Below are 24324 nucleotides of genomic sequence, written 5' to 3'. Positions count from 1 at the left end.
GAGTAAAAAAAGCAAGGCTTTACTGAAGGCAGAACTTACACTCCAAGCTGCGCAGGGAGTCCCAGGGCCCGCGGTGGGGCTGCAGGGAACTCTGACCGTCCGGGACAGATGGCCAGGCAGGACTCCACTGAAGGGAGTCCACTGCAATGCTATATCCCCCCGTGCTTATCTCAAGGTTACATGGGGTCAACAGCTGGCTACATTCATTGCATTCTGTGACAGACCCAGACCAGTGGGGTACAGGGCAAATATACTGGTCACTGGATGAGTAGTTTTCTGTTCCATGAGTGACCAGAGCAGGGGCTGCACTAGAGTAATCAGGAACCTGCTAGAAACAGTTAAGGCAGGCAGGCTAATTAGGACACCTGGAGCCAATTAAGAAGAAGCTTCTAGAATCAATTAAGGCAGGCTAATTAGGGCACCTGGGTTTTAAAAAGGAGCTCACTTCAGTTTGTGGTGAGAGTGTGAGGAGCTGGGAGCAAGAAGCGCAAGGAGCTGAGAGTGAGTGGGTGTGCTGCTGGAGGACTGAGGAGCACAAGCGTTATCAGACACCAGGAGGAAGGTCCTGTGGTGAGAATAAGGAAGGTGTTTGGAGGAGGCCATGGGGAAGTAGCCCAGGGAGTTGTAGAAGTCATGCAGCTGTTACAGGAGACACTATAGACAGCTGCAGTCCACAGGGCCCTGGGCTAGAACCCGGAGTAGAGGGCGGGCCCAGGTTCCCCCCAAGCCTCCCAATTGACCTGGACTGTGGGTTCTCCCAGAGGGGAAGGTCTCTGGGCTGTTCCCCAACCCACATGGTGAATCTTTGAGGCAAGAAAATCTGCCAATAAGAGCAGGACCCACGAAGATAGAGGAGGAACTTTGTCACAATTCATAAATCATACATATTATATAAGCTGACTTGTTTACAGACAAAAACATGCTGAACTATACTAAACTACATTTTGGCAGGATCTGCCGGACAAGGTTCATTGCACGGCCTTCAACTGCACAGCCTGCATCTTCCGCTCACATTCAGTCACATACTTGGTCCGCCACTTAGCTCCTCGCCAATCTTCCGCACCCTTTCCCCTACAATTATGAATTTATATCAGGTTGGAGCCTGTGGGGTAGAGAATACAGATGAAGAAAGGAAAGAAGAGTGTCAAAGAGAAAGTATGAGATGAGAGACATTAGGGAGAAAGGGGGAATGAACAGGAGAAAGTAGGAGAGGGAGAGCAAACAAAGGTGGAGAAAACCATCTGGTCAGAAACTGTTGTCGTTATAAGAAAACAAAGAAAAACATAATAGTTGAGGTCTAGGTCAGCTGATCTAAACAATAATACTTATTTTATGTAAAGAGTAAGAAGAAAAGGGGAAACATGTTTCACATCATCTGTTTTTCAGATACCTTACAGGTAAGGACTCGTAGACCTCCTGCCAAGTATGTGATTCAAATCCAACTCCTTGCCTTCACATCTTTTGTATTAATAGTATTCTTGAGGGTTGAATGATAGCTTAAAAGTATGGTGGTTACTTTCTTGGAACATAATATGGACAGCTAGTTGCTATCTGGGAGTTTTTAAAAGCTGCCACTTTTATAACTGAATTAAAGCTGGAGTTTTCATACCTGAAGTTTAATATTTTTGTTGCTTTATTTTCATACCTCAGCACTTTAAATAAAACTAGTTGTGTTTATTCTAGGGACATTTTAACTCTTGCTACCTTAGTTTATATCCCGAAAACCACCACCATTTCAGAGCATGTGGGGTAAAATGACAGGCCTGGCTAAGCTTTTATCACTAGGAAACTGAATTCTTCTACTCTAGTTGTCCAATGTGGTTGTTCAGGAATTATTTATTCTAATTCATCCTCTAATACAGCCTAGTTTGTCAATCTTGTTTCTCAAAATTACCAAGCAGATAACATCCAAATTGTATTATTATTGTATTATTTATTTATGTTTTTTGTTCGTAGCACCCATAATAACACAAAAGAAGTCACAATTCATATGTACACAAAATAAATTGTATTGTCAATAAAAACTAAAAACTGAGAGAAGGGATGGAGGAATATCCAAATTACTTCAATTTTTTTTTTAAGTTTCCAAAATAGAAAGCACTGTATATGCTAAAATGTCCATAGCACTTACTTAAACATTTTTTGACTGAAAGATATAACTTCAGAAGACACTGAATCACCCCATCTTGAAATTCTGAAAGACAACTCAAGAAAATAACTCCATTTTGTCATAATTTACCAAAATAGTTTTTCATGATTTTTACAAAGTAGTACCTGTAATAACTAGTGAGTGAGCATAAGAACTCCCATTGGTTCTTTCCATTTCAAGCAACCCAATAAAATGTTTACATGTGTTAGCAATATATTTTTGATTAGCTATACTTCTGAAGAAACAATCAAACCTGCAAAACTTGAATTAACTTTTTGAATAACCTGATGGATATACAGTTTTTGTGTCAGATGCCTTTGTAGCGATACCATTTGACTCATGGCCCTGCTCCTGCTCCACTAGAGTTAATAGCTTTTCCATTTACTTTAGTGAGTGTCAGTTCAAGCCCCATGTACGGAAAGTTAATCACGGGGTGTGCCTGTTCATCCTAAGCATAGCCCTTGATTTCCCTCTTCTTGGGGCAGTAAAATCCTGAAACTACTATCTAGCTTGAAAGAGAACGTAACATGTTAAAGTAAAGGTCTTTCATACAAGTCTGGTGCCAGATACTCAACTTATGTAAATTATCATAGCTCAACTGCCATCAATGAAGCTATGACAATTTGTTGCAGCTGAGTATTAGATAAAATCCTGACTCCACTGAAGACAGTAAAGCCAGAATACCCCCCATTGTCTCAAGTCTATTAAAATACTTTTATTATTCTTATTTTCTTCTGTAGTATATTTACAGAATCCATTCAAGATTACTTGCCTGCCATCTGTTATGCTAGTTTCCATTTTTAAACCGACCCAATGGTTTCATCAGGATAGTTGGACAAGGTGACCATGAGCAGAAATGGTGAACATTGAAAGTAGTATATAGATACTGGCAGCATTTTTAAAGGCTAGGAAGATATTCTAAGTAGCTTCTGTTCTGGGAGTTTTGCAGGTATGTGGTTTTGGGATCTCCGCATGTCACTTACCTATTAAGAATGAGAAAGTAATGTGCAATGAATAATCTGTTCAGTGAATGTTCCTTTTGTTGTCGAGAAACACTGATTATTTGTGGTTTTTTTTTTTTGTTTTTTTTTTTTTGCAAATAAAGGACTTGATCCCACAACTTGCTCCATGAGAGTGACTTCAACTGGGCTCTGCATATGTGTCTTCACAGAGCAGTTTACGGGATTGGAGTCTTATTCTTTATTCAAATTTATTCACTGAATAATTTCAACTGACAATTCTTGATTTGTAGATCTGAACATGTGATAATTAAATTCATTGTTGGCTAGTTATATTGGACCTATACAGGTCACATAGTATTGTTTCTGGTCTCTGTATAGATGACCATAACTCTCATAATAAGCTTTCTGGTGCAAATATTCACATGTTGTACATAAACATCACTTTCCAGGAATATTCATTGATATTCAGCTAAAATTCATTGACTCCGATTCTCTGCTGGGGTAAATTGGTGCAGCTCCATTGACTTTAATGGAAGTGTACCATTTTACACCATCAGAAAATTTGGCCCACCGTTTCCACAAACCTTTCTGCTGGGGAATATGTTCCTGGAAAGCAAACACAAAGAGGAGTGAACACAGCCAAAAAGAATTCAAACAAATATTCACAAACAATTTTTTGAGGAATTTGTTCATCTGTTATAAATGGGTCTACTTTAAATGCTATTTTCCCAGGATATTTAAATCACATTGTAGAAAATTGCAAAAATGGTAAATCTGCTGAAATGCAAGAACTCCATGGCTAGAGAAAATGATGATGTGGGATTTATTTCGCAGCAACATGACCTGTGGAGCTGTACATCTTTAGTATAACTTACAAAAATTGTTTATGGTTAACTTCAATCAGTTACACATATTGTGTTCCATTGTATTTGCATTACACCTGTTCTGTTAGCTATTGGCAGCAGCAGACATATTTGTTTAAAGCTTTCAACATATTTTCCCCAGCATATCAGAATTCCTTGTTATTGTCCCATCCATTTTTTTTAAAGTTACCACTAAAAAGGCATTATAAAAAGATATTACATTTCAAATGAAACAACACCATATCCTGAAAACAAATAATACACAAGACAGCAAATAAAATTAGGAGAATAAATAAAAATATATAGGTAAGAAAACCAATACAAATGCCCTTTGACTGTGCTATCCTTCATATATATATATAGATAAGTAGACTGCACTCAACTGCATACAAAATAGCTCTAGCCCCCCCCCCCAAATACACTAATGGTGTAGGCCCCAATTTAGCAAAGTACTTAAATACATGCTTAATTTTAAGCTTGTGAGTAATCCCATTGATTTCAGTGGGATTGTTCACATGTTTAAAGTTAAGTATGTGCTAAAAAGCTTTGCTTAATAGAAGCCTAAATGAATTAGAGTTTAGAAAACCTTTTCTTTTGCAGAGAGAAACAGTTATTTTATGCTCACCAAGGAATAGAAACATATTGGTTTATCATGCGTGCATTCTCTCTGAATAGTCAGTCATATTTACATTACTGTTACACATAACTCAACACTTTCATGAGACAAATCAATATTCAACACTTTAACATCACCAATCAAAACTGTTCTGAGCTGAAATTTAGAGGTTCTCTATCTAGAAATTAGTTAGCTGAACAAATTTTGACTAAATTATGCAAATTCTTTGCTGGCAGTTCTGTATAATAAAAAAAGTTTTGGGTCAACCTGAAATAAACATACTAAGCAAACTGAAAAGTTGAAAAAAATAACAGCAGGTCAAATAAAACATTGGATTAGACCTGAAATTTAACATTTTAATTCTGAGCTTTTAAAAACATTTTTAATAAAATTGAAGGAAATTTTAAAATGAAGTCATTTTGACTGAAACAAATGAAATCTGTCAAAACTAAACTTTAGAGGCACTGATTGACTACAATTAATTTGGTGAAAGTGACATGAATTCACAAAACGTTTGTCAATCCAAATCTGCATTTTTCTGTGGAAAAAGGTTTGGATGGAAATTTTCACCCACCTCTAATCCTGAATGTTCAGCACTTTGCAGGGTCAAGCCCCAAGAGCTCAGCATGGAACCTGTTCGGAGTCCTACATTAGGTAAGGATATAAGAAATGGAAGAGGCCCATGACATCAGTGAGTTGATTTCCACTGTCAGGCAGCTTGATGCCCCAGCGAGAGGAGTTGCCAGATAAAGTGGGGCTACAATTAGTATTAGGTGAAAGGCTGACTAGAGGCAATCCCTTCCCTAATTCAAGCTATAGTTGAGGAGGAAGAGACCTTCAGTCAGGGAGTTTAGGGTGTGTGGGTATTCAGTCCTTAAAGTGGCCTGAAAAAAAGGGATCTAGCATGAGGTGGGAGCTGCACCTCTGCAACCTCGCTCTACTTAGTTATTCAGGGTGTCTGTTTGGCCCCCTCCCTATGTGTGAGCTGGGATAGATGGGAAGGGTGCAGCATGTGGGGGTGGGGGTGTGCTGAAGTTTCATAATATTCTGTAGTCTTTAACTCCTCCAGAGACTGGACCTTAGCATCTGTCAGTCAGGAACGGGTGGGTGGGTAGGTGTGGGGACAGAGCCGGGAGAGATGAGGTGGGGTGGGGGGTGTATCAGGACCGAGGGCACCCAGGTGTTGGAAAGGGGGGGGGGTACTACCTCACTCCTGGCTTGGTTTCTATCATATACAGGGTTTCCAGTTTGGTTCAAGGGCTCTCAGCACCCCCATTATACAAATTGTTCCAGCACCCCTAGGGGCACCCGAGTGTGTCAGGCTAGACCCCTAGAGATGTGTGGGGGGGTTCCGGATAGAGCGGGGGGGGCAGCGTCTGTGTCGCGACAGCCCAGGTAGTGGGGGGGGTGTCGGGATAGAGCAGGGCGGGGGCAGCCGCACCAGCGCTCCCGGCACCCATTTCCACACACCGCGAGGGGGGTGGGGTGTCACGCGCACCCAACCCCAGCACGGCAGCATCAGCGGAGTCTCATCCGGGGATTTCCGCTCCGTCTCCTCCCCCCGCGGTGGCGCGCACGTTCCCTCCACCCCCTCGGGCTCGGGCGCCGTCGCGGAACGCAGCTCGGGGCGGGGAAGGCGGAAGTCGGCTCCCAACAACACCCGAGAGCCGGGTAGCGCTGAGTTCCGATCCAGAGCGTCCGCCTTCGCCGGCCGGGTCGGGCCTGAGGAGCCGCCGCCATGTCCAGCATGGAGAGTATCCTTTGGGCTGAAGGGCAGCGCGGCCGGGCAGGGCGAGACGTGGTGGGGAGGGTCCCCCGAGTGTCTGCAGCCCCGCCCCTGGAGACACCCACCCTGGGAGAGCCCCCGGGAGGGGCAGGGCCCATCCCCCCGAGAGCTGGGAGAACCCCCTCGGGGGGGGGGAGGGGCCCCTCCCCCCCCGAGAGCTGGGAGAACCCCCTCGGGGGAAAGGGCTGCCCACTCCTCCCTGGCACTGTTGTTGAATGTAAGGATCTATTGAGTGACAGACACACCAAACCCCTTCCTCACCAGACAGGCGATGGGCTGGCACTGAGCACTGCCATTGGCTAGACTATCAACTTCTCCCACCCCGAAGAGGGACTGGCTGCATTGCAGGGAGCGGCCTGAACCGTGTGACTATTTCTGGGTTCCTATAGCCCAGTGTTTTATTTCAGCATGAAAGCAAAATATTCATTCAAGCCTTGACATGGGCTCAGACTATCTCCTTTTACCACACCAGGCCTGCTGGAGGCATGTGATACAGGGTGGAAGTCATAGCAAGTGTTTAGGGTGCAGTGTTTCCTTTTGATCTTTGATTATGTGGGAAACTGGAAGAACCTTGAAATGATCCATAGTAGAAACTGGTAATTTCCTTCATTGTAAGACATGATGAAGGCAATGGTTTTATTATAAACTGCTCATTTTCTATTAGTACCACAACATAAATTGTATTGTTCTATTCTTGGATACCAATTCGGGCTGTCAAGCGATTAAAAAAATTAATTGTGATTAATCATGCGATTAAAAAAATTAATCGCACTGTTTAAACAATAATAGAATACCATTTATTTAAATATTTTTGATGTTTTCTACATTTTCAAATATATTGATTTCAGTTATAACACAGAATACAAAGTACAGTGCTCATTTTATATTATTTTTATTACCCAATATTTGCACTGTAAAAAAACAAGAAATAGTATTTTTCAATTCACCTAATACTGTACTGTAGTGCAGTTTCTTTATCATGAAAGTTGAACTTACAAATGTAGAATTATGTACAAAAAATAACTGCATTCAAAAATAAAACAATGTAAAACTTTAGAGCCTACAGGTCTACTCAGTCCTATTTCTTGTTCAGCCAATCACTCAGACAAACAAGTTTGTTTACATTTGCAGGAGATAATGCTGCCCACTTCTTGTTCACAATGTCACCTGAAAGTGAGAACAGGTGTTCTCATGGCACGGTTGTAGCTGGCATCGCAAGATATTTACCTGCCAGATGCACCAAAGATTCATATGTCCCTTCATGCTTCAGCCACCGTTCCAGAGGACGTATCCAAGCTGATGACTGGTTCTGCTCAATAACAATTCAAAGCAGTGCCGACCGACAGATGTTCATTTTCATCATCTGAGTCAGATGCCACCAGCAGAAGGTTGATTTTATTTTTGGTGGTTCGGGTTCTGTAGTTTCCTCATCGGAGTGTTGCTCTTTTAAGACTTCTGAAAGCATGCCCCACACCTCATCCCTTTCAGATTTTGGAAGGCACTTCAGATTCTTAAACCTTGGATCGAGTGCTGTAGCTATCTTTAGAAACCTCACATTGGTATCTTCTTTGTGTTTTGTCAAATCTGCAGTGAAAGTGTTCTTAAAATGAACATCATGTGCTGAGTCATCATCCAAGATTGCTATAACATGAAATATATGGCAGAATGTGGGTAAAATAGAGCCGGAGACATACAATTCTCTTGCAAGGAGTTCAATCACAAATTTAATTAATGCATTTTTTTAACAAGCGTCATCAGCATGGAAGCATGTCCTCTGGAATGGTGGCCAGAACATGTAGGGGCATATGAATGTTTAGCACAGGGGTTCTCAAACTGGGGGCCGTGACCCCTCAGGGGGTCCTGGGGTTATTACGGGGGGGGAGGTTGTGAGCTGTCAGCCTCCACCCTAAACCCCGCTTTGCCTCCAGCATTTATAATGGTGTTAAATATATAAAAAAGTGTTTTTAATTTATAAGGGGGGTCGCACTCAGAGTCTTGCTATGTGAAAGGGGTCACCAGTACAAAAGTTTGAGAACTACTGGTTTAGCATATCTGGCATGTAAATACCTTGCAGTTCTGGCTACAAAAATCCCATGCAAATGCCTGTTCTCATTTTCTGGTGACATTATAAACAAGAAGTGGGCAGCATTATCTCCCATAAATGTAAACAAACTTGTTTGTCTTAGAGATTGGCTGAAGGAGAAGTAGGACTGAGTGGACTTGTAGGCTCTGAAATTTTGCATTGTTTTGTTTTTGAGTGTAGTTATGTAAAAAAAAAAAAATCTACATTTGTAAGTTGCACTTTCATGATAAAGAGATTGCACTACAGTACTTATATGAGGTGAATTGAAAAATACTGTTTCTTTTGTTTATCATTTTTACAGTGCAAATATTTGTAATAAAAATAATATAAAGGGAGCAGTGTACACTTCGTATTCTGTGGTGTAATTGAAATCAATGTATCTGAAAATGTAGAAGAACATCCAAAAATATTTAATACATTTCAACTGGTATTCTATTGTTTAACAATACGATTAAAACTACAATTAATTTTTTTATTCACGATTAATTTTTTTGAGTGAATCGTGTGAGTTAACTGTGATTAATTGACAGCCCTAATACAGATTATAGGTGGAAATAAGTGAATAATTCCATTTTTGCAAGGAAAATAAACCTGCTAGATGGGAGAAGGAAGGACTTCTTTTGCCAAAGGAATGTGGGAAATTCCTTGGAATTTTTCCTGTATTCATGAATGACACAAGTGTCTTTGCCAAAACTTAGCTTCCCAGATGGGGGTAACATCAATTTACTGCTGCAGGGCTAATAAAAAACTTTTTTTTTTTTCTAGCAGTATATGTTCTCCCCTCCGCTCCCCTCCGTAGTGGGATGTGAAGAGAGTGAAAGTTATTTTGTTTACAAGAATATATTTTATCTTCATGTTTTATAATGTGTTTGTAGTGAGAGATTTCTTATATCTAAAGTCTCTCTTCCATTCGATCTTGCCACTCTTCAGACTCCCTTTCCATTTCAAGTCTGACTTGTTTTATGTAATGGGTCTGATCAATATCCACTTGGCACTGTATCTTAGTGGAGGGACAGGGAGAGCAGCAAAGGTGGCTTTACATTACGCTTTCATTCCCCCAATCCTGGTTGGGCTGGGGGATGCTAGTTCAGTCCCTGGTGCAAACTTGCACTTAACTGCCAGCAGCACCAAAGGGCTGTTTTACCAGCCAGGAATAGCTGAAATGCCATAGCACTCTGGTCTTGCCCCTATGCCAGAGTCTGTGACGGGGTGACATTGAGCCAGTTACTCTAGCTTTATGTCAATTGGGGTTTTCCCCACACAACAGGAATTGTTAGCTGGATGGATCTTCTGGCTTTGAGGCCGTAGCAGGAGCCAGGAATTTTTTTCTGGTAATGATAAGAAATCATACTTAACGTCCTTTATAAACAAAAATAGAATAAACTTTTCCCTGATATATAAAATGATCTTACCTTTAATGCTTTTTTTCTATATGTTTGGTTCAGCAGTATCCTCATCAGTAGTTCTAAGGATGTCAATAAGGTGAAATGTTTGAACAGGTTTCTAAATAAATTATGGTGAATGTAAGAAGTTTGGTTTCATCTGAGTTATCCTATATTGAGATAGGTACATTTAAAGGTTGGAGCAAGTGTGCCATGGCATGAAAGATCTGTGAGGCAACAGATGATGTATTGTGCTATCTAACGTAGAAACATTGTGAGTAATTGAGAAAGTTTAAAAATAAAATCCTGGTGTGTGTCACAATGACTCAAAGCCATTGATTTAAGGAAGTGATGTAATACTTTACATGGTCATTCTGATCATTGACCTGAGCTGGATTGCAGTTGACAACCTGTAGCTGAAATACTTTATAGCCTATTATCAGTCCCTAGGCCAAAGCAGTCTAACTTACGTTACATTGGCCTGATTAAATCTCCCTTCTCTTTTTGTTCCCACTATTTTCATTCTCTTGTGGTGTCTGTCTTCCAGCCTAGTCAGGACCTAAAATGCTAATGTAGAAACAAACAGAATGCTTTTTTTGGTGGAGAAATTTTTCAGGCCTTTTTTTACACATTAGAAACAAACAAAAAAGTACAGCTATCTCTTTCCTTTGCAGCTCACCTTTAATTGGATTTATGATTTAATCAATATTCCCATAATGTTCAAACTTTAAATGTGTGATGGTACAGTGATACTATATGGCCTTGCACACCAAACTTATACACCTCTCTGTTACAAAAATAAGGCATCATGATGAAGTCGGTTGTTAAATGTTTTCTTCATATTCAGCTTCAAGCCAGGATCAGCTATGCAACTTTGATGCACAAGCCAGAGACTAGAGTGTGTGATTTTTAGGGGAAAAAATCCTGCAATTCTGCAGAAGATTATCATTGCATGAATGTTTAGTTCAGTTAACATTTCTTATTAACAAAGAAAAGATTGTTCACTAGTGGTCAGTGTGCCAACTGATGAGTGGATGTTAGGGGGTGAAGAATTACATAGAAATAATACGCACATTATTTCAGCAAAATAATTCTTTGCCTCCTAAAAGGAAAATATTCATCCTTCCAGGGACTTATATAAACATTTATTTATGACAGAGAACAATTTCTTATTTACATGTGATGAATTTTTGATATTTGGTTAGTAGGGTACTTAAGGGCAATGCTATTCCATTAAACAGCACGTGTGACAAAATGATCCATTGTCATCTAGTAAGAGTAAAGAATTTATAACTGAAGGATGTTGTAAAGCCTCACCTTGTCGTGGACAGGTGTTATAGCACACATGGTGGGTAAGATTTCTCATTTTTCTCCCTATCTGATAGGGAGATGGGGAGCTGAAAAAGAATGTCACCGTAGCTTTGTTTTTCATCTCAAATTTGCCATAATTTTAAGCTGAACCCTTTTGATTTTTCTGTGTGGGTTTGTGGCACCATAGCATTCCTTGGAGCAGGAGGTAGCATCTTAGTAGGGTTTTAAAGTTAAAACTATATAGATGCTGTGTGAGTGCTAGGGATGGAATTTTCAGAAGTGCTTAGCATTGCGATGACTCTGCTCCCTTTGAAGTCCATGATAGAACTATCATTCTCTCCAGATTCCCAGGACTTCAAAATCACCCTACCTGTATGTGCACATGTTCTAAAGACCAGCATTTTTTATTCCTTTTAACTACTTGAATTGGGTCTTTCATCAAAGTAAGCTAATTTTGGTTGTGAACTTGTTTTTTAAAAAAAGTGTCCAAACTATGGTTTTAAACTAAGATGACAAAAGAACATGGGCTATGTAAAATTAAAAAGAACAAAAAAACGCATGTTTGTTTGCTCAATTTCAGTTTCATGCAAATTAAAGTGGCTGACCTACCAATATTAAAATTTGCAGAAAGAAATAGAGTATGCATGTAGTAGGCTACTAAATCCAATGGAAAGCGACATGTTCATATTTTAAGTATTGCTAATATTTTGTAGATCCTTAATATGCATTGCAGAACACCTGTTTAACTTGAAGTTTGCTGCCAAAGAGCTCAGCAGGAATGCAAAAAAATGTGATAAAGAAGAAAAGGTTGAAAAGACAAAAATTAAGAAGGTAAGTAATGAAACTAGGTTGTGTGTGTATATACTTAATTTTTCTATTTTATGCTAGTTAGGTCCTTAACTTGTATTTTGTAATGGTTTTCCTGGTGTGCATTGTAATAAAACAGGAAGTGTATGTAGATTGGCAACATATGTCCTATTGGCTGTAACATATTTGTTACACACAGACTGTGGCCTGGTCTACACTACACAGTTAGGTCGACATAAGGCAGCTTATGTCAACCTAATTATGTCAGTGTCTACACTACAGCCTTACTGCTACCGATGTAAGGGCTTGTCTACACTACCGTCCAGGGTCGATCAAAAATACACAACTTCAGCTACGTGAATAGCGTAGCTAAAGTCGATGTACTTAGATCTACTTACCGTGGTGTTTTCACTGCTGTAAGTAGACAGCTGATGCTGCCGTCGACTCTGCTTGTGCTCTTCGTTCTGGTGGAGTACCGGAGTCGACGGGAGAGCGCTCAGCGGTTGATTTATCGCGTCTATATGAGACGCGATAAATCGACCCCCGCTGGATCAATCACTGCCCGCCGATAGTGTAGACAAGCCCTAAGTGCCCTACTACACTGACATAATAACTCCACCTCCACAAGAGGCTTATGTCAGTTTAGTTAGTGACACGGTGTCTGTAGACACTGCATTCCTTACATTGGCTGTTGGCTGTAAGTAATTACTGTGGTGGCTGTAAGTCAATCTAACCTACATTAATTTAAGATTGTACTGTAGTATTTTTTATATTCTTAAAATATTGTACATATTAGTTAACACTGAAATGGAATGTTTCATAACTTTTTCTTCAGAATATGTATGCTGTGTTCTTGTAGTGCAGTTAATTTAGAGCAACACTGTCAAGGAAAAAATTATCTTAATGTTTATCATATACTATTAAATGTGACCTGTGAAGAAGATTTTTAAAATAGGGTTCATGTCCTTTTTGCTGCTTAAAGCTAGCCTGAAGTTTTTCTACTTGTTTTAACCTTTTCAATAAAAGGAATATCAACTCCTGGAGATCTTTTTGAGCATCTTATGTGGACTGAGAGGTCCCACAGTCCCTATTTGAAGTGCTAGGAGTGTTGACTTTTCAATAAAACCTTTCTTCTCCCAAGTGCATGTTAAACATTGGCGTTAAATAGGTCTCGAGGAAAGCTTTAAATGGTCTGGCTAATAACTCAAAGCTTAGTTGCTCTGCTTTTAGTCTCTGGTCTCATATCATAATTCCATTAATTTTCCAGTCCATAAAATTCAAGTGAGACAAGCTGAATTTCAGATGAAAGAAATAAGTGCAGGAAAACCTTTCAGGACTTCTTATATTGTAAAGAAGCAAAAAGGACACACACCCATTTTTTTTTCCCCCATTTCTAACTCCTCTTTAAAATGTAGTCTAGAATGACGAACGACATTAATTCATTATTTTTTGAAGCTGAGATTTATTTTTTTCTTTTTGTTTACAGTCCGGTGACAATGCAAAGAAACTGTATTGTGACATGTTAAAGATAAATTTCACTTAATCATCTGAAAGTGTGTTTTGCACTAAAGTTGTGTGCGTTTGTGTATCGGATTTTCTCAGTACTGTACTAAATACTAGTCTTGCAAACTCACTTGGGATCTGAAACTTAAACTGAGTTCTTTTCTGGTATAGCTAGCTTAAGGTGTTCTATCATTGCACATCATCGTAGAGCATCTTCCATGTAAAATCAATAGAGAAGTCCCAAATGGACTTCTTGGAGTCTTTGGCACTTCTTCCAATTTGAGGTAAAAACTTTGTTTTGGGTGGAGGTTTTTAATTTTCATTTTAAATTATTTACCTTGTTTAGGTTGATTTTTCTGAGAGGTTTAAATTTTTTTTTAGTTAGGTGGGTTTTTTTAGGTAGAAAGGGGTGTCAATGTTGACTGTGAACATGGTGGAAAGGCCTTTTCAAAGAGGAAGGTATTTTAGTGTTTCCTAAAGTCTCTGACTCATTATTAGTAATAGATCTTGCTTACTAAATTCTGCCTCTTCAAGTGCAGATTATATGGATATAACTGAAGGCAGAATTTGATCTTTCAGTTTGAATTTAATTGTCAGTTCTGTTGATCTATGAGAATAATAAGGAATAGAGTCCAGCTTCCTATTTCATTGCTGCTGGACTGGCTTTTTTGTTGTAGTTATTGGGAGACTTTTTTCATCTCCAAGCAGAGACTTTTATTTCCCTATTTGACACAGGTAACATGGATTATGGGAGCCAGTAACTTGACTTCCAGCTCTGCCTTTGCATTTCTCTGCAGCAGAGAGAACTAAAAGAAGAGTGTTAAGGTTAACCTGTAATGTTGGGTTATAATGACAGGATTAGTGTGTTTGCATTGCTTTGAATATCTAAAGCACTTCATATACAGTGGGTTCTGCTTTTTAGCAACTTATTGTTATCCAAGAGTGGCCAATAAGCGAAAGGCATGTTTTTGGGGCTGCAGCTAGGGAAGGAAGCATTGGGGCAAGCAACCTTTGCCTGCAGCTTCACAAGCCTGCCTGTAGCTTGTGCTCAACATTCCCAGAGCTTTCTTCTGTGGCTGCAGCCCTGAAAACCTGGCTTTGGGGCTACAGCCCGGGGAAGGAAGCTCTGGGATGTGCCAAGAGCAGGGTGCAATCAGAGCATGCAGGGGGAGGTACCATGCCACTCTAGGGGACCTCAGCACCCCCACTCCCCATGAAAAGCCCAGCATCTGCTGCTACCCTGCCTGCAGCATCCCCTCTCAGCCCACAATGACAGGAGATCCCATTGCATGTGGATGTGGGTGCTGCAGCCCTTTACCTTCAGTGTGGGCTTCCCTTGCCCCATAAACCTGCCAGCAGCCAGGGTCTTTCTTCCAAAAAAATAAAGTTGTTAGGAAATGGCCTGTCTGTTGCCAGTATCCAAATCCTATTAACCTTAAAATCAATGGGATGGGGTTGGTTCCTGGCAAAATGTTGCTGTTAAACAAAAATTGTTAATATATGGATTGCTGTTAAGCGGCATCCACTATATACACAATGAGGGAGAGATACTTTTTGTTCTGATTTCATAAACAGAAATATACTGTAATGAGGTATACATATTCATCTTAAGTTATTTGTTTTAGTAGTACTAGAAGTATGAATTTTGATGAAAAACTGGGTGCTTAATGTGTTTTGAAGGTTAGATATTTGTGAGCATATAAATCCAGAATGATACTCCATAATACATCTGTAGATTTACTGATATTGAGGCTCATGGAAGTAGCTTAAAGTTTCAGGCATACTTCCTTGTGCATAGAAGATGCCATCTAGTTCACATCCAAGTCAATTACAATCTTTTCATTGACTTCAATGGGAGTTGAACTGGACCTAGAGTTCACTTGTTTTGCAAGTATAAGTTTTTTGAAGGGCTTACCGCTGCTGGGTAATTACTGCTAAAAAGGGTTAGCAATAGTTTGCTTTTATTTAAACAGGCAATCCAGAAGGGTAATACTGAAGTTGCAAGAATACATGCAGAAAACGCAATCCGACAGAAGAATCAAGCAATCAATTTCTTGCGCATGAGTGCCAGGGTAGATGCAGTAGCAGCAAGAGTTCAAACTGCAGTAACAATGGGCAAGGTAAGCATGTTTTCATACTTCCATATATAAACTCTACAGAAAGATAAGGCCCCTGATTCTCTTTTAAACTGTCTTAATTCTATCCCTAAAACAGTGAATTAGTAAGCTTACTGGGATGGCTTGGCAGTCTTCAATTGTGGCCCACAGTAAACTAAGTTGTGTGTGAAGCATTGGCTTGTGAGAGTTATGAATTAATTAGTTGGGTTAATGCCACCATCCTTCATATGTTGTTGATGCCTTGTTGCATGTTTCTCCTAGTACTTACAGGAAACAAATGTTTCTTGTTAGCTAACCAGTGCATCTTAATTTAATTTAAATCAGTGTCTTGTGTCACAAATTTTTAAAGATAACTGTCCCTTCCATTTTACAAGTAGATGCACTTAATAAATTGATTTCTTGTGGGTTTCCAAAAAGGCGCATAGAAAGTATTTCTGTTTTGATCTACTATAGCAGGGGTGGGCAAACTACGGGCCAGATCCGGCCCGTCAGGGCTTTGGATCCAGCCCGTGGGATTGTCACCCCTGCGGTGCCGTGGGCCCCGCTCTGCTCCGGGAAGCGGCCAGCACCATGTCCCTGCAGCCCCTGGGGGAGGAAGGGGGCAGAGGGCTCCGTGTGCTGCCCTTGCCTGAAGGCACTGCTGCCCCCCACCGTCCCCCATCGCAGCTCCCATTGGCCGGGAACAGGGAACTGTGGCCAATGGGAGCTTCGGGGGATGTACCCACAGGCGAGGGCAGCGCGCGGAGCCCTCTACCTCCCCTCTCCCCCAGGGGCCGGAGGGACATGGAGCCGGCCACTTCCTGGAGTGGAATGGGGCCAGGGCAGGCAGGGAGCCTTAGCCCCGCTGCGTGCCGCTGCCAGCCCGGAGCCGCCCCTCCTGCACCCCGCACCCCAACCCCTTGCCCTGAGCACCCTCCTACACCCCAACCCCTTGCCTTGAGCCCCTTCCTGCACACCGCACCCCCTCCCACACCCCACATTTCCTGTCGCACCCCTGCTTTGAGCCCCCTGCTGTACCCCTCCTGCACCCCAACCCCTTGCCCTGAGCCCTTCCTGCACACTGCACCCCCTTCCGCACCCCAGCCCTACATTCATGGCCCTGCATGCAATTTCCCCACCCAGGTGTGGCCCTCGGGCCAAAAAGTTTGCCCACCCCTGCTACAGAGTATGCAAAATAGATATGTAACAATAGTTTAGAATCTTTTAGACACTAGAACACTTACCTTTTATGGTCCCAGCTCAAAATGACCTGTCTAGTGACTGCATTTTTAATAGACTGTCAAGGATATTTCTGCAGTCCTGTTACTTTAGTTTACGATCTTATTAGATAGCATTTGGCTGGGAGATCCAAGGAAATTGTAGGTACTGTAGGAAATTAATTAAATGGATTTCTTACCTCTCCATACTGAATCCGTGCCCTACAATGATGCTACAAAATCTTTAAGATGAGAAATAAAATGGAGATCCTGAGCATCTATGGTCAGTAAAGATGCTATGGTATGAAGTAGTGATGTTATTCCTGGTTTATACTGTTGGAAATAAGTGGCTTAGAAATACCTAAGGTAAACATACCATGTAACCTAAATTCCCTGTGCAGTTTCAGACATATGCTGTTTTTGTGTTTTTCTTACTGTTGTGCAATGTTCCTTTTCACTGTTAAATACTCCAGATGTGGCTACACTTCAATGGCAGATGAAATAATTCTTGTATATTTGAAGTATGTAACAGTTATCTTTTGGAAGAAAAGGAACATGAGATTATTATTGCAGATCAAAGGCCTGAAAAGCTTTTTAAAAATTAGTTTTTTAAAGATTCCTGGGCTTGTTTGTGGTGGTCTTGTTTTTATTGCATCCTGTTGTAATAGTTTAGATAGACTATATGGACTCAAAGATTTAAAGGTGTTAACATGACTTTAACTGTCCAACATTAAACAATGTTAAACAGAGTTTGGTGTACAGAGACCTCAGCCTGCTTAATACCATGGGAGACCCACCATTACATTAAAAAAAACAAAAAACTATTTAAAAGATACAGAAAAGTAGGAAAATCAGTTGAAGCATTTGAAATGTAAAGTATTAAGTAAGGTTTTTATTTTAACGTGCCTTGTTTCCTTTCCCTGTGTCTGGAGAGAGTTTTTGAAAGGAAAAATCCCCTTTGTTGGATAGTCTTTTAGATGATATTAAAGATGGTAATAACTCTCCTTTTTAGGGAAAAGAGAATTTAGGCTGTGTCTACACTGCCACATTCAGCGCTAAAATTTTTGTCATTCAGGGGTGTGAAAAAACATAGCTCCTGGCAATAAAGCTGTATAACATAGCTCCCAGCGATAAAGCTACCACCGCTCGTTTGGGGTGGGGTTTTTTTATCACCGTGAGAGCTCTCCCCGATGATAAAGCGTGTCTATACTGTCCACCTCATGGCACCGCAGCGGCAGTGCTGTAACGTGGGTAGTGTAGACATACCCTTAGTTGAGAGGGTCCTGGAGCTGTTGCTGCTGTTAGTCTGATCCTGCTTCCTTTAAGACACAACAAGACAAAAACACAGGGAAAACAAAACATTAAAGATAGAAACTGCAGCTTCTGTCTCTGGTGTTGACTTTTGCTTGCATCCTCATTGCTGGAAAAACATGCACAGCCGAAGGTCTTTTCAAGACCTGGCAAACTTGTACCAGCAGTAGGCTGTTTAGAGCATCACATTTAGCTGATTCTTTCTGATCACAGACTTACAGCAGTGAAATGTACAGTCTTGGCCTGCTAAACCAGAATCTTATTAGTCAGAAGGAAAAAGGAGGCTAGGAAAGAGAAGAAATAAGGTAGAGAAGGAAAAGGAGACAGGAATGAGGAGGTAAGGGATGACAGTCTCACATCCCGGGTGGCATTTGGAAGTTAGCTGCAGACAGTGGAGGTGACAGTGTCATCTGGGTCCCTCTCCTTTGGGCCTGGTGTGGTCAGGACATTTTACAGTCAGGACAGTGAAAGCCCAGTGGTATGACAGTGAATCCTGGGGTTCCAGGAGACAATGGGAGTGTCAGCCATGATGATAAAGCTCGCTCCTTCCCCTTCTCTCATCTTTGTCAGTCAGCGTCTACATCCCTCATGTTCCCAGGTCTCTCTCTGAGGATACCAAAAGGAATCAGTGGATGGAATAGCCTTTGGCACGTGACCCGCCAGGGTAAGCCCCCTGGCGGGCTGCACCGGTTTGTTTACCTGCCGCGTCCGCGGGTTCGGCCGATTGCAGCTCCCACTGGCCGCGGTTCGCCGCTCCAGGCCAATGGGGGTGCGGGAAGCAGGCACAGGCCAAGGGATGTGCAAAAGGTTGCCAAAGGTTGCTGATCCCTGGCCTATCTTATTATTTTTGTTCACCAATTAGACCTAATTTCCAACACAACAACGTTGGTCCTTTGGTTTCATGTTTACCAAGTATGAATTTAACACAGATCTTGAGTTATATCAGTAGGCCTTTTTGTTGAGACTAATTCAGTCTGTTGGTCTCCCTTTTACATCTTTTACCCTCAAAATTCATTTGTTATAGGCTGTTGTGACATGTTCTGAATTTTTATCCACTTTCTCACAGTTACTCACAACTGGGGTAGGCTTACTAGGCCCCAGTTATCACTACAATCATAACTCAAAAAATGCTATATAGATTTCAGTTCTTTGTTATTTCTGAAATGTCTTTATTTCTACAGATTCAGCCCAGAGCATGCTTTTTTTTTTTTTTTTTTTTTTTTTTTTTACAGCTAAACTGTAAACCCCTGAAAAGCAGGGTTTATAGTAAAAAGCTGATAGACCTGAAAACAGCTGTGTGACACAACTATTACAGAATTGTAAAAGTTCTTTGGATGAGAACAGACAAGTTTACTTCAAAACAGAAGGGGTTAACCAAACTAAAGATTGTTTGTTTATTATGTGATTTTGTAATAGGTTTATATCTTTTTTTACTTTATCTTTTTTAGGTAACAAAGTCAATGGCAGGAGTAGTTAAATCTATGGATGCTACATTGAAGAGCATGAACCTGGAAAAGGTAGACATACATTTAATTATTTGGAATTCAGGGGTATAAATTCAGTTTTATACTTTTGCTATGACAGTATTTGTTTATCTGCAGATATCTGCCTTAATGGACAAATTTGAGCACCAGTTTGAAACACTAGATGTTCAGACGGCACAGATGGAAGATACAATGAGTAATACTACTACGTTAACAACACCACAAGTAAGAATAACTGATATTGCAGCAAATAAAATACCATGTTACTCAAGTGTACACAAATATTGTCATTTTCTCTTCTATACCTTCTGCCTTTTGAAAGCTATAACAGGCGTTGGGGCATTCTCAGTTTAACATGAGAAATATTTACATGCTACCTTGTGACCAAAAGAATAGTTTGAGCTGCTAAATGCTCTGATAAAAAATGTACATATTATGTATACTGTCTTAAGCTCCCCTCTTACAACTAATGTGTTTGAGTGGTGGTATAGCATAAAACTTTCTGCCTTTCCGTTGAAATTTATGGAACTTTTGACTAACTTTTAATAAACATTTTTAGTCAAAAAACATACCAACATCAGCTATATCACAATTAAAAAAACATAGTTCCAAAAGAGTGTAAACATTTTTGTTTTAAGGGTTATATAAAGAAGTCTGCTGAGGGGGAAGATGCTTCCTGTGTCCTGATAAAGGACACACAATAGTGATAACTATAGTAACATTTCTGTAGTTGTGATATTAAAGTAGATGTGATTTGTACAGACAGGATTAGACTTAATCATATTTGGAAATATTACAGACCAGTAATTGAATTTGGAGAACTGATTTGCATGGCAGCCATAGTATGAGATGTGCTCCTTGTATTCTGAATTCCTGTAGCTCCCTCTGGTGGTGAAGACTGTAAATGTTCAAAATCCACAGAAGCTCCTTTCTAAATCAGTTTTATTAAGACAGTAGAATTTTTGCTTTTTACAAATCATACGGTTAATCTTGTATTAAATACAATAACAGAAACTGATTCAGTTTTGATTTCCTGTTCTAGAACCAAGTGGATACGCTTCTACAGGAAATGGCAGATGAAGCAGGGTGAGTATAATATAAAAATTATTGAAGAGTAGTAAGCAACAGAGGGTCCTGTGGCACCTTTAAGACTAACAGAAGTATTGGAGCATAAGCTTTTGTGGGTGAATGCCCACTTCATCAGACGCAAGTGGGCATTCACCCACGAAAACTTATGCTCCAATACTTCTGTTAGTCTTAAAGGTGCCACAGGACCCTCTGTTGCTTTTTACAGATTCAGACTAACACGGCTACCCCTCTGATACTTGAAGAGTAGTAGTAATTGTGTACCTTAAGGGAAGTCGCATCTGGCTCTTATACTTGATTTTAATTAAATTAACATCAGATTTCCCTCACTTTAAATGTGCTAGTCTTGTGGAGCTAAATAATCCAGTGGTTGTCTATATGCTGAGCTTTCACCTCTGGATATCATGGCTCAAATCTTCATGAGTGAAAATGGATAAAAGTTATAACCCACCACATAGTTTTGGCATGATTATTTATGCTAAAGTCTAAAACTAGAACAGCTCATTTCTGTCATAAAAGCACTTTACAGAAATGGACCATGCTGAGATAATTAAACCTATTTAGGGTGCACTTCATGTACGTATGAATAGGTTTAACTATCTCAGCATGATCCATTTCTTTATAGTGATCTTACAATAGAAATGAGTGAGGGCAAGGCTACATAAAATTTTAAAGTACAGATGTTTAATAGTATTGTGCTCTCAGCCTTTAAAAAGGCAGTGAGGGACATCTGGCTTAATACTAAAAAATGATTGAGCCCAGGGTAGTGCAATCAGACGATCAGTGAACTCTGCTTATCTGTCTATCTAATCTAAATGTGTTTAATTTGAGTTGAGAAAATTGCCAGTGATAGCAGGGCCTGGACTTGATGACCCAGGAGGTCCCTTCCAGTCCTTTGCCCTGTGTTCCCATTACACCCCTTTCATGTCTTCTTTGTAAGACGGGAGCTGGTGTTACTGCTTTGTTGCCATAAATGCACTGCCCCATGGGCACGAAAACAATGTCCTTGCTGCTGGACTGGGCTTTGCTGGGGATAAGGGAGGGATGGAGAATTAGTGCACCATACTACTACTGCTGCTGGGTTGCCTTTATTTGACAGACTTTGTATTAAAACTGTGATGTAGAATTTGATACCTTATCACCAGTCTGAGCCCTGCTTAACCCATTGGTACTATCCAAAAGCATCCCCAGTAAACAGAAATGTTGCTAATTGTCCCAGCAACTATTACTGTTAGACAAATTCTTTGCTTGGTGATCACCCCACTTTCCTGATCAAGCTTGGCTAATTAATTGGAGTACAAAGTATCAGGGTGTGCTTGAGACACTGATGGCCGCACGCTATATAGAACACCATTTTTCAACTATTGTACACCCTGTTGTGATCTGTCGCTATATTTATTTTTGTGATATATATTTGTCTTCTGTTTTTAATTGTAGCCTTGATCTGAACATGGAACTACCCCAGGGGCAAACAGGTTCTGTTGGCACAAGTGTTGCTTCAGCAGAGCAGGTAAATATTGCTTTGTAGTTTTTCTAATAGATCATTTATCACATTTATGTAGAAGGGTTACTGTTGTATGTGATATTTAAAATGGAAATTTATTTGCAAACTTCTGGGGCCATATAATAAATTAGTTTTATTTTTATCAAAATAAATGAAGTGTGTAAGTAAAACAAGGTTTGCTTGCAGGCATAAGGGGTGTGTGTTTGTGTTTTAATGAGTCTACCAGTTGTGCACATACTTTAACTTTTCCTCTGTTCACTAACTGGGCCATCCGATGTATATACTGGGTCAGGTCCTCTTCTCTTGCTAAGGTCCCCTACGCTTCTGAAGCAGTGCAAAGGGGCCTTAAACTAGCTCTGAATGAGCAGCTCAGAATTCCTCTGGCCCTGGGCAGATCCTCAGCAAAGGTAAAACTGGCATAGCTGTTAACACCCCCTGCTCTGGCAGAGGAAGATTTGAGGGGCTTAGCTTTTAGAGTAATGTGCTTCAGTGATCTTGCATTGGTGAATGATCCTTTAGGGAATCATTTTAGCCAAAGTATGTTAGAGGACCATTCCAGCTTGCACTAAGGTCTGATTTGGCCATTGACTGGTTCTGGGAATGGCAGAGGTACAAGGTGGTATAGAGCCACCATTCTACTTCAATTTCTCATCCGTGCTGAGTTTGAGCTTGGTTCATTTGAGGATGCAGCCGAATGACTCAGTTACAGTGGAGTCAATTAACACTTGTCTCCTAGAAATGCAAATTCTTCTCTGGCTCTTGCTTGTGTCTTATTTACTGTTGTGTTTGTGGTGTGACCTTGGATAGTACAAGTCTTTTCATTTATCTTTTTTTAAAACTAATACATAGTAATGAATATAACTTTTTATTCTGACATTCTGCAGGATGAGCTGTCACAGAGACTGGCCCGCCTACGTGATCAAGTTTAACTTAAGTAATCAAAACTGCAGAGCTCTGTAGATGCTTCCAAAGCATTCACTCTGTATACATATTATGCTGTATGCAGTATGTCCTGGATGTCTAAATATTTGTACTATATGATACTTCACTTTTGGCTTGCTGTCCTTTCTAAATACATTAAGAAATTCAAAGGTATCACAGCCCTTTAATGTTTTTCTAGGTCTGTACAGTACATTTTGAAGTTGGGGATATATTTTTGCAATTATCTTTTCACAGAACCAAGCTAAAATTCTAAGTCAACTAATAATGTTGGCTCATTCTAGTTGAAGGAAAAGCTGAACACTATTGACATGATATATAATATTTTAAATTATAAAGTGGGTTTTTTAAATTATGAAAAACATGTACAGTTGGGGAACTGATGCATGCAATTCAGATGATGGTTGCAATTAACTTGCTTACACAGCAAAATTCATGGAATACACAGATGGACGTGTTGTCTTTGTTAATAAGCATATTAAAACACATAGTTGGACTTGAATCTGTTTTTATGGTCTTTTAAAACTACATTACTTGCAAAACAACTTAATGGGCCAGTTAAAAATTAGCTACCAAAAGCTGTTTTCACCGAACTGGGAACTTGTATAGTACCATCACTTCAGTACAGGAGGAATAAAATTTATTTTTCAACATTTTTGTCTAGATTGTTTGATACATGTATATTAGTCAAGCAAAGTGACTCCATATTATGTTGAGTTAAGGCAACCATGTTAAAATATCTTTGAACTGTCATCCTTATATTCTGTAAGTTTTGCAGATGTAACACCAACACACTTTGTAATGTTTTTGCTATGATAGGTGGTAGCCTATTTTAGACTTTACTATCTACTTAAAAAGTAAACCAATTCAAATATATTCTTGCTTACTATGAACTTCAATTTAATGTTGTCAGAAGTATCAAACTCTTCATACAGTCCTAATTCACAGAAATAATTATAAAAATTTCTAGTTAGAACTACCTGTGATGTTATGAAAAACAATGATTTATGCCAAAAAAATTACTCTTCGGATTTTTTTAAAAAACCTCTGTACTTAGGCTCCTACTTACTTTGTAGCTTCTTTTGTTGTAGTGACGCCTCTTCATTACAGTAAGCTATAGTGAAGTTTATTAGATTTTTAGAAGTAGTCTTTAACTGACAGATGTGCAGGGTGTCACATAGCTGCGGTCTTCTAATGTTGCAAAAATCTTTACATAATTCAAACA

The 24324-nt window shown here is 40.0% G+C and overlaps 1 protein-coding gene across 1 annotated transcript; it reads left to right on the top strand.

Moving 5' to 3' along the window:
- Nucleotides 1–6205: 6205 nt before the first annotated feature.
- Nucleotides 6206–23863, top strand: CHMP1B (charged multivesicular body protein 1B). Its single transcript, XM_024204771.3, has 8 exons — nucleotides 6206–6344; nucleotides 11886–11983; nucleotides 15436–15582; nucleotides 19535–19603; nucleotides 19688–19795; nucleotides 20613–20656; nucleotides 22094–22166; nucleotides 23045–23863. The coding sequence occupies exons 1-8, from the start codon at nucleotides 6329–6331 to the stop codon at nucleotides 23087–23089; spliced, it is 600 nt and encodes a 199-aa protein (XP_024060539.1). The 5' UTR covers nucleotides 6206–6328; the 3' UTR covers nucleotides 23090–23863.
- The last annotated feature ends 461 nt before the right edge of the window (nucleotides 23864–24324 follow it).

The sequence above is a fragment of the Terrapene carolina genome, unplaced genomic scaffold (assembly GCF_002925995.2).
Source record: "Terrapene carolina triunguis isolate 2854851 unplaced genomic scaffold, T_m_triunguis-2.0 Scaffold131, whole genome shotgun sequence".
Classification (NCBI taxonomy): Eukaryota; Metazoa; Chordata; order Testudines; family Emydidae; genus Terrapene; species Terrapene triunguis.
The sequence above is the reverse complement of the archived record's forward strand: the minus strand, read 5'-3'. Positions and strand labels throughout refer to the sequence as shown.

Coding starts and splice junctions, on each gene's coding strand:
- CHMP1B (XM_024204771.3), top strand. Junction 19,604..19,687: donor AGAGCATGAACCTGGAAAAG/GTAGACATACAT, acceptor GTTTATCTGCAG/ATATCTGCCTTAATGGACAA. Junction 19,796..20,612: donor CTACGTTAACAACACCACAA/GTAAGAATAACT, acceptor TTCCTGTTCTAG/AACCAAGTGGATACGCTTCT.